Source organism: Pinus tabuliformis, chromosome 1_1, assembly GCF_031772625.1.
Source record: "Pinus tabuliformis cultivar Carrire ecotype Pingquan chromosome 1_1, CPIR1, whole genome shotgun sequence".
Lineage (NCBI taxonomy): Eukaryota > Viridiplantae > Streptophyta > Pinopsida > Pinales > Pinaceae > Pinus > Pinus tabuliformis.
Genome location: NC_142297.1, coordinates 517,775,784 through 517,791,561, shown reverse-complemented (window position 1 = coordinate 517,791,561; position 15,778 = coordinate 517,775,784). Strand labels below are relative to the sequence as shown.

At 37.7% G+C, this 15,778-nt stretch overlaps 2 protein-coding genes across 2 annotated transcripts; both read left to right on the top strand.

The window, feature by feature from the left end:
• Positions 1–5,579: 5,579 nt before the first annotated feature.
• On the top strand, positions 5,580–7,178 carry LOC149214057 (disease resistance protein RPV1-like). Its single transcript, XM_089389279.1, has 3 exons — positions 5,580–6,160; positions 6,256–7,033; positions 7,170–7,178. Exons 1-3 carry the CDS (start codon positions 5,580–5,582, stop codon positions 7,176–7,178), a joined length of 1,368 nt encoding a protein of 455 aa, XP_089245405.1.
• Positions 7,179–8,156: 978 nt separating this feature from the next.
• Positions 8,157–10,662, top strand: LOC149214056 (uncharacterized). The gene has a single exon (XM_089389278.1). The coding sequence runs from the start codon at positions 8,157–8,159 to the stop codon at positions 10,374–10,376; it is 2,220 nt and encodes a 739-aa protein (XP_089245404.1). The 3' UTR covers positions 10,377–10,662.
• Positions 10,663–15,778: the final 5,116 nt, after the last annotated feature.

Sequence of the window (15,778 nt, the reverse complement as noted above, 5' to 3'; positions counted from 1 at the left end):
TCAAGTTGTAGATTTGTTTGATGAAGACATTTTGTATCCAAAATGTTATCCTAGATAGCTAATGAAAGTTGTAGAGGGTTGTGGATTCAACAGATGGTAGTAGTTCCATAGGATGGTTAGGTATCGAGACTAACCCGTCTTGCTATTGGAGGTCGAGAAGAATCAATTTTACAACTACGTCAACGATGGTCTGAAGTGGTTATGCATTAAATGAATCAAGTGGGAAGCTCGAAAGTGTGATGGTGAAAAAAGTGAAAACCATGAGATTTCAGAGTGGATATGAGTGTTGGTGATGACCATATCAGAAAAATATTACAAACATTCATGTATTGTTGTCATGTACAATGTTTTCTATATTTGTTACATGTAAGCTGTAATATTCCGATTTTTGGATCTGGTCAAAATAGATGGTATTTACCTTGGTATTTACCCATGGTATCTTCCCACGGTATTCTCCTTCTCTTTTCGAGGGAAAATAATAAAATAAATCTTTTAGAGAGTCCATCAAGCCTATAAAAGGGGATTGGAGCTACGCATTGGGATCATCCTAAGTTGTCTCTCTATTTTGTATTTGTTGAGAACTTGGCAAGGTCGGTTCAGTTTGATCCCAAGGACGAAAACCTCGTGGGTGTAATTGTCTGGTGGATCTATCCACGGTCCACAATTGTTCTTCAGAGTTAAGTTGGTCGATTTTTGTTTAGAAACCCTCTTATCATACATCGTCCTATAGTTAATTATTAAATAAAGTGGCTACTATTTCTAGTTTAATTTGTGATCCATGTTTTGGAACACTGATTCCTCAGATGTTTTAATTGTAAATGTATGCATTATAACGAGATCTGATAATTGTTGTTAATTGGAACATTTTGGTGATCCACATCCCTTTAGAATTTTCCTGTTGGGAATTGTACAGTGGTATCAAAATTGTGCATTGTGCGAGCCTAAGGGTTTTATGAAGGGAACTTTAGTGGGATTTATTCTCAGCCTAATTGGGATTGTCATCTTCGGTGGCATTTAATATCACTCTAGTTGATTTATTTTGAAAATTTTCCTACTGTTGCTAGTTCAAAGAACAAATCTAGATCTATATTGCGGCAGAGGGTTTCAAAAAATAAAAATAAAAATATTGAGTTTTGGCGTTGTCGTGGTTATCTATAACCACCTTAGTCAACCATTCTAGAAAATTGCTCTATCCATCATTTGCAGGATAAATTCTCAAGATCAAATCCCATTGAATTTTACTGGATCATTATATTGAGGAAGATCGAGTTTGCAGGGCAAGTACAACTATTAAGACGAGCTCCTTTAATCCCTTGGAAGTCGAGATTCAATAGATCGAGCTTGAAGACCAAAAAATCTGAGTTCTTCAAGTGCAGGGTTTTGTTTCGCAAGTACTCCAGAACCAGGGTTTACTCTGTTGATTTGGCAAATGGGTCAAAATACCATTCCACTTATTTTCAAATGCCAAATTTGTTACGGAAGCTGGGCCACAAATCACGTCTGAGGATCAATTTTTCAAGTATCTCTGAGGTTGAATCTCAATTGGGAATGAAATTTTCATCCAGATGGTGTGATGAATGTGTTGTTGAGCCTTGATCCATAGATTATTGTTGATCCGTGTTGAAGATAACTTGTGTGAGTGCCAAGCTCTAGCGTAGAACTGTTGTGCACATGGAAAATCGCATTTATTCTAGTCTAGATTCAAGTGGATCGACTGGATTTTTCTTTTTCTATTTCATGGATTAAGAACCCTGTGTGATCTATCAATCTATGTGAAAATCGATGGATCAAAGAAGTGTACATGTGAGTAGTATTTGATTGTCGAAGTACACAAGGTGAAAAGGAGCAATAAAGAATACATGTGCCATGTCGGCTCTGTAATGCGCATAAGGAATGCGGCTTAGCCTGTGATAAATTACGCATTGGAAACTCGTGAAAAAGGAGAATCTTGTATCATTTACACCATCATGAGGGGAGGCAGAATATTAAGAAGTAATTGATCCATATGACAACATTAGAATCAATACCTAGCTGTAGACCAAATCTGGGCTGAGACCGTAGCCCTCCACTTTAAAGACCAAGTGTGGGAACGCTATGATTACTCTCATTCGATCAATGTGGGTCGATTCGTAGTGTGTTGTTCCAGACAGAACCCAATTAGGGTCGTCTCAATCAATCCCAACAAGTGAGCGGATATAATCCGATGTGCTCAACAACTTCATTTGTTACACTACGTGGAAAAACTCAAATTACTTTTAGAAGCAATGGGTCTATCCAAGCTCACATGGTCATGGTAAATTTAATTAATGGTCAATGTATGAGTTCCATGAATTGTTGTGATTAGTTGCCATTATCAAATAAATGGTTGATCCATTTTTAATTATTATGGTGTAACGTATGGGTTGCATGAAAGGAGTTTATTTTATATATAAAGAGTTTATTAAATGTTTCTTTGCAATTAAGTGAACCAAGTGGAGTGTTCGTTGAAAATAAAATAGTGTTCACATGTACTAGCCATATTTTTTATTATTTTGGGTATTTTACAGTGGTATGGAGGCTAAAGATTTATCATTTGTTCAATATAGATTGATTTCTTAGCAGGATGTTATGTTATCTCCAATAGCTTGAGCTAGATGGACCCAGGTTTTCAATTAATCTACTCTTATTATATTTGAGTGGTATTATCACATAGGAGATCCAGATCAAGTTTATTGTTGCAGGAAAACGATTTATTATTATTTCTACAAGGGTTTATTATCTCTGCTCAAAAGAGGTAAAATAGTTTTATTGAAGAAATCCAAGGATAGAGAGAAGACCAAGAGTTGAAATCTGGTGATGCCAAGCCATAATATCATCACTTTGCTTTTGGAAACGTGTCAGGAATCAACATGGTAGTACATCCACTGGTCCTCTACAATGCATTACTTTAGTGGATAAAAAAATGGAAACCCCATGCAGATCAGAAGCAAGAGTAGAACAACAAGCCTTTCTCTCAAAATATACATGTTATCCTTCAACAATCAAAGGATATATGAAAGGAAGATGTCAGAAGAAAGTATCTCTTTGCCCTTGGATTCGAGTTGCAGTGTATAAAGTTAGGAGATTTCGTTCTTAAGTTGGAGGAATTAGACACATGTGTGTCTAAGGTGGGGCAACTAGAATGGAAGAAACTCAGTTGAGCTCTCAAGCCATCTATGCTTGCATTGGTACAGCCCAAACTTTGGGAACATCCTTGTAAAGAGGTCAGGCTCATAGATGCTTATTGTCTCAGCAAGGTCATAGCTCTAACATCGCCACTATTGCCCTACAACAATGATCTCATGAGAGATATACTACGGTTGATAGTAAAAGCCCTTTAAATATTGAATAACATCATGTTTCCTACCTTTCAAAAGCGGTGCATAATTTTAAAACTCATGGAAGACTTTAACTTTGGCACCTCTATGCTGAATTTGGAATGTGACGACTTAATCTTTCAGTTACTAGAAAGTTTTTACACCAACATTACATCATCTCATCCAGACTATGTCAAAACAAGCATGCAAAGGCTTGTGTCTCTATTCTTAAAGGGAGACACTGACATTTGCAAGATACTAAGATCCAAATTGTTGACCATATGGAGGAAGGAACCAAAGGCATCACCTGTTGTCTATGATCTAGTCAAGAAGTTGGTCAGGAAAAACATAAAATTGCTCAGAAAGGTGCTCACTAGGAAGGAGTTGAGAATGATTGATGGAGGAAGCAAGAACAAAATCTGCAACAAGAATAAACTAAGGAGGAGAGGACTATGCATTATCTGTAAGGGACCTTGGGCCCTTAACCATTCATGTCCAGGTGATAAGGAAACAACAAGGGAAAAGCAATTAGAGGCTCCTTCAAATCATGTAAATTCATCCATTGTTGGGTTCATCGGTTTTCAAGAAAGAACCCATGTAGGATCCAAGTAGTCAAGTACAAATGGTGAGAAACAACACAATGTTTTTCAGAGAAGTCGATGATAATCAGTCAGCTTGACAAATTACATGGGGAAAGGAAGGGGGTAATTCCTCATGATGATGTGGTAGTCGAGTCCATAAATATCCATGGGGACATCCATAAAGAGTATGGGAAATCAAGCATAGATTGTAACATTCCACCAATACATCCATGTTTGAAAACCGGATAGGGTGGACAACAAATTTTCCCCACATGTGGAGAAGGTTAGGAAGAAGATATTCAAGGAGACTTAAATGAGGAAACAGTGATGGTAAACTAATATGATCAGCATGATCATAAGGAGCATCATGAAAACTATAATATACATGATGAACCATTTTTGGAGAGTTGGTCAAAGGTTCAAGGTGGAGCTATGATAGTTGAGCATATGGTTTAGACATATACCAAAGAATTCAGCAGGGTACCAAAATTTCCAGTAGAGGACTTTTGGGAAAAGATCATGCATTTCAAGACAGATCTTACGATGTTGACAATTAGTAAATGTGGTTGCATTAATAATTTATTAATTTTTTACTGTAAATGTGATTGTTATTAATTTATAGATTAATGTGATTGTTACTAATAGCATGTTTATTTCAAAATAGCCCTTCCAAAATTTTAATTTAATTATCAATAATTATTAGATAAATGGTAGAGATTTAACTTCCATTAAATATGTTAAAATATTCATGATAGCATTCACAAATTAAAGATTAAGAATTATCTCCAAATTATTTATGTTATTTTAATTAATATATCTTAAATTTATTAATTAAATAAAATATCATATGTGATATTAGAAATATAATATTATCCATAATATTGTAACAAAAGTTATTACTAAATTAGAAATTTCTATGACAAAGTGAAGATATTATTTATCTCATACATTAAAATTTATATAATTGATAATAATAATTTAAAATAAAATATTAATAATGAGAAAAGTTTTTTTAATGTGAGTTTTCTTTTATTATTATAAATATTTGGATGTTTATGATAAATTAATACCGATAAACATTTATCTCTTATTTAATTAATTTATTTAACTATGGTTAATTCAATTTTAAATATAAGTAATTCAAATATGGAAAAGCCATATAAATTGCGGTTGACCAGGATTGTAGAAATGATTGAAAATGACTTGCAGCTCACCACTATTGACGCCTCAAATTAATGAAATTGCAATAACTAAAATTCATTCTTAAAATAATAGAGAAAAATCATTTTCAAAAGCGATTTGAATAGGGCTCTCGCATACGCATGCAAGATTCCCTTCCCAGAAAGGCACAGGTTGTCAGAGAAAATTATCACGAGAAAAAACTAATAAAAAACGCAGAGATGCGTTAAGAAAACAAGTAAAACCAGAAAGAGTATAAACAATCTGTGTGGATCAGTGACCAAAATAGGCCTTAGGTAACATGGAAATGGCGCCAAAAAATTGTGTTCCAGCTCTCTCTTAGTAAAGGAGGCAGAAAGACCATCTTTTGAGGTCGCCGTTTGACAGTGGTTAGATCGACGAGAAAGAGAAATACTTTCCACTTATCAATCTCCCTCTCTGCTTCTGCAATTTCTTCGATCATTTTCTATAGCTTCTGTCCCTAATGGCTCATCTACCAAACACCTCCGCTTCCGCCTCCACCTCGACGGCTACTCCTCCCAGCACCGATTACAATTCCCAATACGACGTTTTCATCAGTCACTCTGCTCCAGATGTGAAGAATAATTTTGCCAGCCATCTCTACCGTCGTCTTCTTGACCGCGGATTCAGAACCTTTTTCGACCGGCGGGAGAAGCAGCCGGGAGACCGCTTAGATTCTCGAACAGGAGGAGTAATTGCAACCGCCTCTGTTCATATAGCCATCTTCTCTCGAAGATACGCCGGATCAAGATGCTGTCTTGATGAACTCCTGTTGATATTACAGTCGAAGGCTGCAGTTATTCCAGTCTTTTATAATGTTAAACCTTCTGATCTACGGATCAGGATGAGTGAAGACCCAGAGCAACTGTCGGGTAAAATCTTGGGATTTTTTGGGGACCTTGTGGGCAGCAATGGAGTCTATGATGAAGCCCTGCGAGGTCATAAAAAGAAAGGGAGATGCGGCCAACAAACAATTGCAGATTGGAAAAAAGCGCTGTTTGACGTTTCACATTTAAGAGGTTTGGAGCTCGAGGCGTGTAAAAGGTTAGAACTCCATGTGTGTATAATTAGATTCAATGTATTGTCATAAACAAAGTTTTTAGTACTCATGTTTGGTTTGCTTTTTCTTGAACAACCAGCGGCGAAGGCGAGCTCGTCGACAGGGTGCTACAACGGGCGGAGGAAGAGGTTACAAAAGCACAATTTTATGTGGCCAAATATGTAACTGGGTTGGATTTAAAACTTGAAGAATTTGAAAAATCAATGTTATTGCAGTGGCCAAAACACAAAGGCAAGGCCGAGTTTGTGGGCATTGTGGGTCCTGGCGGAGTAGGAAAGACGACATTCGCAACAGAATTCTTTAAGCGCAACAGGTCAACCTACCATCGATCCTGTTTTTTATCTGACGTGAGAGGTAGGATCTCTTTACATTCCTTGCAGAATAAACTCATAAAGGACTTGACTTCACTGCATCAGAAAATAGTTAGCGTGGCGGAGGGTAAAGGGAAGCTCTCAAGTTCTTTCTTGAATTTTCGGGCACTCGTAATTTTAGACGATGTGGATCATGTTGACCAGATGGATGCATTATATTCACCTCTGATTAAGGTCCTCCATCCAGGTAGCTTAATTGTAGTTACATCCCGTAAAAAGGATGTTCTTAGAATGTCAGGAATGAGAGAGTCATCCATCTACGATCTGACAGGCCTCGGTAGAGAATTTTCTCAAGAACTTTTCTGTTTGCATGCCTTTCACAAGCGTCTTCCGGTCTTCAGATTTAAAGAAGTTGTTGAAACGTTTCTGGATGTGTGCGGTGGATTGCCCTTATGTCTCAGAGTGCTCGGGGCGCTAGTTTATCAAAAGGATTTGAAGTATTGGAAAACCCCATTGCGCAAAATATCGCTATTACTTCCAACCGATGTACAAGGAATGCTTAAAATTAGCTACGACAGTCTTGACGACCAGGAAAAAGATATATTTTTAGACATTGCATGTTTCCTCATTGGAGAAGACAGGGATACGGTTATAAGTATTTGGGACGCATCCGGCTGGGTAGGATGGCTGAATCTTCAGAACCTAGTGAAAAAGTGTTTCGTAGAGATCGACAGTAAAGGCTGCATAAGAATGCACGATCATATCAGAGATTTTGGCAGGGATTTGGCGGAGAAAGACCCGTCTAGATTTCGCCGTCGTCTTTGGCGTCCCACTGACAACCGGTTTCATTATGCGTGGCAAAATTCAAGTGTACGTGCTTGAAGATCTAGAAATTACTGTGTGTTCTCAAATTAATTTATAGTCATGCAAATGTGTATCTGCTGTTGCAAATTCTAAAATTTGTAAATATTTAGTCATTGTATCTAACAGTTTTCAAATGACAATTTAGGTGCGCGGAATCAACATGGTTGAAGTAAGATCTGGCTTATCAGTAAACAACCCTGTGGAGCTCAACAATAGTTTTGTCGATATGAGTAGGTTGCAGCTGCTTAAGGCTGACGGTGATTGTTTGGAAAGCATATCAAACCTGGTGAAACATTCAGATCTTCTTTGGCTTTGCTGGAATAATTGTCCGTACACCTCCCTGCCTTCATGGATTCCAAAAAGGAATTTGAGAGTTTTACGAGTGGCCGGGAGCAAACTGGAAACATTATGGCGTCGTGAAAGTGAGGTATGTGAAAGTTGGTGTTAATTTTTTAATTTGTATAGCGCGGTCGTGGTTCTTAAAAGTTTATGGCCTACTTTAAACTTCTCAGATTTTTATTATTTAGATCATTTTTATCGAAAATTTGGTTAATAATTTAAAAAAAATTGTTTGATTTCAGATTGAGAATGTTATCTATTTATACATTTACCAAAAATTTATATTCTAGATTGGATTGTATTGCAGGCACCTTTGAACTTGAGGGATTTGATTGTTGACGCAGCAATTTTCCAATTACCAAAGTCTATTGGGCATTTGAAGCACCTGGAAAAGATTGAACTGAGATACACAATCGAAACATTGCCAGAAGAGTTCTTTCAACTCACCTCTCTTAAACATTTGACAATGTACACAATTGGGAAGCCGCTAATGCTGCCAGAGTCGTTGGGGAATCTTACAAACCTTCGTGATCTTGACTTGTCGGGCTGCTCCCCGTTGGAAAGGCTGCCAGAGTCGTTCGGAAATCTTACGAACCTCCGGAATCTTGATTTGTCTGAGTGCTTCCGGTTGGAAAGGCTGCCAGAGTCATTCGGTTATCTTACAAACCTCCAGGATCTTGACTTGTCTGGGTGCTCCCACTTGACAGGGCTGCCAGACTTGTCCGGGAATCTCACGGGTCTCCAGCGGCTTGACTTGTCTGGGTGCTCCCACTTGCAAGGGCTGCCAGACTCGTTCGGGAATCTCACAGGCCTCCAGCAGCTTGACCTGTCTGGGTGCCCGTGGTTGGAAGAGCTGCCGAACACGCTCGGGAATCTCACAGGCCTCCAGCAGCTTGACCTGTCTGGGTGCCCATGGTTGAGACACTTGCCAAACTCGCTCGGGAACCTCACATGCCTCCAGCAGCTTGACCTGTTCGTGTGCCCGTGGTTGAGACACCTGCCAGACTCGTTAGGGAATCTCACAGGTTTCCAGCAGCTTGACTTGTCTGGTTGCTCGGGGTTGCAAGACCTGCCAAACTCGATAGGTCATCTCACAGACCTCCAGCTGCTTGACCTGTCTGGTTGCTCGTCTTTGGCGGACCTGCCAAACTCGCTGGGGAATCTCACAGGGCTCCAGCAGCTTGACTTGTCTGGGTGCTCGCAGTTGGAAAACCTTCCAAACTCGCTCGGGAAACTCACAGGCCTCCAGCATCTTGAGCTGTCTGGGTGCTCAGTGTTGAGACACCTGCCAAACTCGCTCGGGAGTCTCACAGGCCTCCGGCAGCTTGACCTTTTTGGATGCCCGTGGTTGAGACACCTGCCAGACTCGTTCGGGAATTTCACAGGCTTCCAACAGCTTGACCTGTCTGGGTGCTCTGGGTTGCAAGACCTGCCAGACTCGATAGGGAATCTCAGAAGCCTCCAGCAGCTTGACCTTTCTGGGTGCTCGTCGTTGGCGGTGTTGCCAGACTCTCTCGGGAATCTCAATGGTCTCCAGCAGCTTGACCTGTCTGGGTGCTCGCAGTTGGAAAACCTTCCAAACTCGCTCGGGAATCTCACCGGCCTCCAGCGGCTTGAGCTGTCTGGGTGCTCAGTGTTAAGGCACCTGCCAAACTCCCTCGGGGATCTCACAGGCCTCCAGCAGCTTGACCTGTTTGGGTGCCCGTGGTTGAGACACTTGCCAGACTCGTTCGGGAATCTCACAGGTTTCCAGCAGCTTGACCTGTCTGGATGCTCGGGGTTGCAAGACCTGCCGGTCTCGATAGGGAATCTCACAGGCCTCCAGCAGCTTGACCTGTCTGGGTGCTTGTCGTTGGCGGACGTACCAGACTCGCTGGGGAATCTCACAGGGCTCAAGCTGCTTGACCTGTCTGGGTGCTCGCGGTTGGGAAAGCTTCCAAATTCGCTTGGGAATCTCACAGGCCTCCAGCAGCTTGAGCTATCTGGGTGCTCGCTGTTGAGACACCTGCCAAACTCTCTCGGGAATCTCACAGGCCTCCAGCGGCTTAAGTTAATTAGTTGCTCAGTGTTGGAAGAGCTGCCAAACTCGCTCGGCAATCTAACAGACCTCCAGCAGCTTGACCTGTCTGAGTGTTGGAGATTGCTGGACCTGCCAGACTCGATCGGGAATTTAACATACCTCCAGCAACTTGACCTGTCCGGGTGTTATAGGTTGCAAACGCTGCCAGATTCGATCGGGAATCTCACAGCCCTCCGGCAACTCAACTTGTTTTGGTCCCACTGTTTGCGAACGCTGCCCGACTCGCTCGGGAATTTAACAGGCCTCCATCAGCTTGACCTTTCTGGTTGCTCGTCGTTGGCAGCGCTGCCAGACTTGCTCGGGAATCTCACAGGCCTCCAGCAGCTTAACTTGTCTGATTGCTCCGAGTTGCAAACGCTTCCAGGCTCGCTTGGGAATCTTATAAGCCTGCAGGAGCTTGACTTGTCTGGGTGCTTCCACTTGCGGGCGCTGCCAGACTCGTTCGGGAATCTAACAGGCCTCCAGCGGCTTAACTTGGTTGGGTGCTCCCAGTTGCAAGCGCTGCCAAACTCAATCGTGAATCTAAAGACCTCAAAAGCCCGACTTGTCTGCGAAGCTTGGATAGTGGCATTCAGAAGTCCCATAAATCCTAAGGGAAAAGTTTGATCATGAGCAGAGAACTTAATGGAACTATAAAGGAGGTCACTGGATTCTAGAAGGCATTTTTGTTCAGAAGAAAATGATTTCAATTTTCGACTACCAGCTATCCTACACTGTTAGCTCTTCTATTTCAATGTTACACTGGCTCAAGTCCATATCCAGTATAGTTGAAGTATTGCGAGTTTTCCCCAGTGAAGAATTTTCCTGTAACTCTAAAGATTAGTGCCGTTGGCGATGATCCAACCTTCACAAGTTCATTTCAAAAGCTGACGTTGAGGGGTTGAAGGTCGCAGATCCTTTCACAAAATGGTAGGTCCTTTACTCTCGTCCTATGTATACCCAACTTCTAAGTCCAAACAATGTGCGCCCTCTCGGATCTGTCAATGCCTCTTTTTCCCTTCCAACACTCTATACATTGGCGATTGGCACTTCAGGTTGGGAACATTCAACTGTGCCACACCTGCTGGTAAATACTCTATTTGTTTATCATATATATCTTTTTCAAGAAGAAAAAATGCAATCTTTTTATTATTGAAACAAAAAGAAAGTACATACTTCAAATAGAGGATTGTTTGTTCTCTACCCAGTCTCCCAGAATATTACAGATATATAGTGAATCACTGTGTTCATTTTTTCCTTTTCTGAACAAGTGTTGTCTGCTGTCGTTTCAAAATTACAATCTGCCAGCTATGTAGCTACTTACTATATATGAGAAATTACAAAATTCATAAAAGTGGATTTTCCATAATTACAAGATGTTCCATAATTTAGTGGGAGTCCTTTAACAAGACAAAGAAATTGCCCGATCGCTAAAAGTAGCTAGAATCTGGGCAAAAAAAATTTCAAAAAATCTTGTAGATACAGTGTTTGAATCATGTTTTTGATGGTGGAAATAGATTCAGCACCATCAAAAATGTCCAGGACACCTAAAATTTTGAAGTTTGACACTATAACTTGGATTTACAAAAATCCTCGCGGATTTTCTCTAAATATGACCGGAATTTCCATAACTTTCCAGAAACTCCTCCACTTCAGATTATAAGTGATAAAACAAGCCAACTTTTATCAGTGATCCTGATATATAGGCAGCAAATTGAATTTTACCAAGTTCTAGTGATATACCTTTTCTGCCTTTTTAGAAAGGGGGTCAGCAATCTTATTCTGTTTCTGGTAGATGTATCCCATTTCAATGCGCTAGCATCTAGTTGGATAAGTTGGGGATGGAAGAGAGTAATCTTTTGCCCAGTCTATAATCCTTTTTGCATCTCCATAAACGGATATGTCATCAAGTCCCAGCCAAATAGCACCTGTGAGGATACCCCTAGAACAATGAGTTCGACCTTGCCATTTGTCCCAAGTCCCCCTTCCCTCAAAAGTGAAATTATTTACCTAGAACCAATGTGATAACTACCCCACAGCCACATTGTCTGTTCTGGCAAGCCCAGTCCAAATATTCCACTGGAAATGTCTGTCCCAAGTCTGGGAGAGTGAATCTTCGGACCCACTTCTTTCTTACTGTTAGCCCAAATTCCGAGAAGCGATCAACAGCATTAGAGCCCACATCCCGAACTGTAACAAATTTATTCTCAAGAATAAGGGAGACCACATAGTATATCATGGCCTGTCTCTAACTGTTTCATTTGTTCAACTGAGTCTGGCAAACATTTCAAATTGGAGCAGCAATGAGCTATCGATACGGAGTTCTCTATAATGCGATTTTTTTAGAGATTTCGGTGACAGAATCTGGCGGAAGAAATTGAGGTTAGATCTTGATTTGTTGCAGTTAAAATAGTTTTTTAATTGTATATTTGGATTCAGCACCCTGGAAAATCCTTGGGACACTTTAATTGTGTAAAAACTAGTTATCAAACATGGGATTCCACTTTGATTGTGCAAAACTAATTATCAAACATGAGATTCCAATAAATTACTGCCAGATTTTGACCAAAAAACCTACCAAAAAAACTTCTAAAAAATCGCATTATAGACAACTGCTAACGTCAGTTTACCAATCCCGTACGAAGGGTAGATGTAGTTTCACAATTTTCAAATTGCTTCGTTCCAATTGTTTGAAGTGTCTATGCAACTGATTGATTTCTTCCGTGAAGCGTGATCCGTAGGCAATGTTGGGGTCTGCCCAAACGCGGGATGATTGGCCATCAAAACAAACCCTTTTCTCTCTTTGTGATTTTTTTTTAATGAAAAGCAACTTTCCATTTTGCATAGTTTAAAATTTACATATTCCGTAGATTTAGAGTTTTCAACTTTTAAATTTAATTTTGGATAGTATGTTTCGAAAAAACATTTATGAAATATTTTGCGGTGATTTATTTCCGAGGGAGTTGTTTTTCTTTTAGTTTTATATTTTTTATTAAATGGTTAATAAATATTATGTGTATTAATTTATAATAAATATTAACATATTAACATGATATATTTTATATTATTAAAATTTATAATTTATAAAAATTAATTAAATTGTAATTTTATTTTAAATTATTATTAATTATAAAAAAATTAATATGTAGGTTAAACATATATAAGTTAATTAGAATTTTTAATGGATTAAATATATATCTTCTCATATGTGGATATTTATTTGTAAAAAAAAGTTAAATATATATTTAAAAAAATATAGAACATGATTCTTAATCATGGAGATTTACCTCACTTTAATATGGAGATTTTAATTTGTAAATAATATTTGTTATAATATTATGGACTAATACCATGACTTGTCAATACTATATGCTTAAAAAACCATGAGTCACTTTTTTATGATGATGATGATGATGGTTAACGTCCACTCAGACCAAAATTTGGTCTATCGGACCTAAAGAAACAAATTATTTATTTTGATTTAAGATTTTATTCCTACACTCAAAAAGCTTGGAGAGAAGCCTCCTGAGCTCACTGTAATTTTGACAACGTAAAAGGCTAGGAAGGTTAGTATTGCAACAAAGATTTTGAAACTGAGATCTACTATGGTTGTACGTGGGGCACTCTAAGAGGAAGTGATTTTCATCCTCGATGTTCCTATTCTCACAGAGATGGCAGAACCTTTCCATCCATGGTGTTTTAGGAAGTGCCCAACTACCCGTTTCACTATGGAGCTCATAATCTTGGCTATATTAATTTTCTTCTTTGAGCTAGTTAAAGCAGAGAGATACTTTTGATCTTCTAGGGTGGGGTTGATGACCTCCTTATAATATCTTAATTTTCTTTTAGCTGTTAAATCTTTCTCACACCACATTTTTTCTTTGAACTTAGAAGTACCAATATTTTTAATGTTATTAATGTTTTGCAATGCAACATTCTCGTCGATCTTCCAATGGTTTAACCAGGCCTGGTGTCTTTATAAAACACTTATGAAATTGTTTTTTAATTAATCAATTTAATTAAAAGGGAAAAAATGACATGACTACTTTGGAGATAAATATCGATGTTTAATTTGTGTATACTATTATTAGTGGCAAACCATATAAATTAAATAGCTAGTAAACAAAGATATACATCAATCCATAATAAACATCAAAACACTTCATAATTACATCTCACATTGAAATTAAAAAACTTAAAATATAATTAAGTTATAAATTTATTTCAAAGTATTATTATATTGTTAATCTATAAGTTAAAACACACACACACACACACACACATATATATAAACATGAAACAATATTCTTAACTGATGGAGATTTACCCCACTTTACCATGGAGATTCTCAATTTCTAAATAGGTTATGTCACAATATCATGGGTCAATACCATGGCTTATAAATAACATCTAGAAAACCATAACTCACTTTATATGACATTTTTTTCAATTAATCAATTTAATTAAAAAGGAAAAATGGACATAATTACTTTGGAGATAAATCTCAATTTTTGATTTGTGTATACTACTATGAATATTATAGAATATTCCATGGTGGTTAAATCTCAACCATCCACTTAATAATTATTGATAATTAAATTAATAATTCTAGAAGCCTTATTCCAAAATATATTTTAGAATATTCTATGGAGGTTAAATATCTACCATGTACTTAATAATTATTAATAATTAAATTAAAAATTTGGAAGCCCTATTCAAAAATAAACATGCCTATTAGCATAAAAATGCCATGTCATAAGCGTCAATTAAGTCTATTCAATAATTTTTCTATCTAATTTCTTAACAAAAACTTGCATAAATTTTGGTGAGCACTAAACTTTCATAAATCAAAATTATGATGATGATAGATTTGACCCATTTGTTTTACCATTTGAATTACCTTGATAGAGGTGTCTATATTTCAGAATAAACTTTCCATAATTTTAATTTAATAGCAATAATGATTAGGTGTATGGAGCACATTTAACCTGCATGAAATATGTTGAAATATTCTTAGTAGTAGTCACAAATCAAGGGCTAATATTGATCTCTAAATTAGTTATGCTCTTTGAAATTAATTCATTTCAAATTAATTAATTAGAGAAAATGTCATATCAACATGTGCCATATTGGGCATGTGGTATTGGTAAACCATAGTATTGGCCCATGGTATTGTAACAAATTTATTTATAAGTTAAGATTTTCCATGGTAAAGTGGGGGTGAATCTTCATAATGATGACAACTTTGACCTAATTATTTTACTAGAATGACCCAATTGTTTTACCATTTTAATTATGCTCTTCTTCTAGAATTTTAATTTGATTAGCAGCAATTATTATGTTGATGGTAGATATTTAACTTACACAAAATATGTCCAAATATTTCCATATCCCTCCCTTAATGTTTACATTATTACATGAATCACAAATTACATTTATATAAGTCACATATGTAAGATATGATCTTCATTGAAACTTCTACCCACTCTAAAGTCTCAAGAACCACACTCTTTCTCCACCACAATTTCAATCTTCCCACTTGACTCATTTAAGGTACAACTTTCTTCAACCATGGTTGACAAACTTGTAAGATCAACAATATTGACATACTTAGCTCGTCGAGTCTTCCATGATAAGAGTTGTCAAGTAATGAACCACTCTATGGAGCTACTACTATCTGCCAGATATTTTTCTTTCGGCTATTCGTTGGTTTCTAGGAAGGTGGTCTGGATACTAAATGTGTTCAGAAGTTGACCAAACAACGTGTCTTGTCTCACACACATGGATCTCATAATATAACCTATAACTTGGGCTTCCAGCTTATAACATATTGTATTTATAATTAAATCAAAATTATGTTTACAGAGCTTCCAAAACTACTGACTTAATTATGTTACTATATTCATTAATTAGTTCTACACATTTAATTTAAAAATTTACATAAATATATAATGGAACCCACACACATTATATTTATGCATTTAAGTGGAAAAGAAAAAGGCAATGCCATCTAATTAATCTCTATAGAT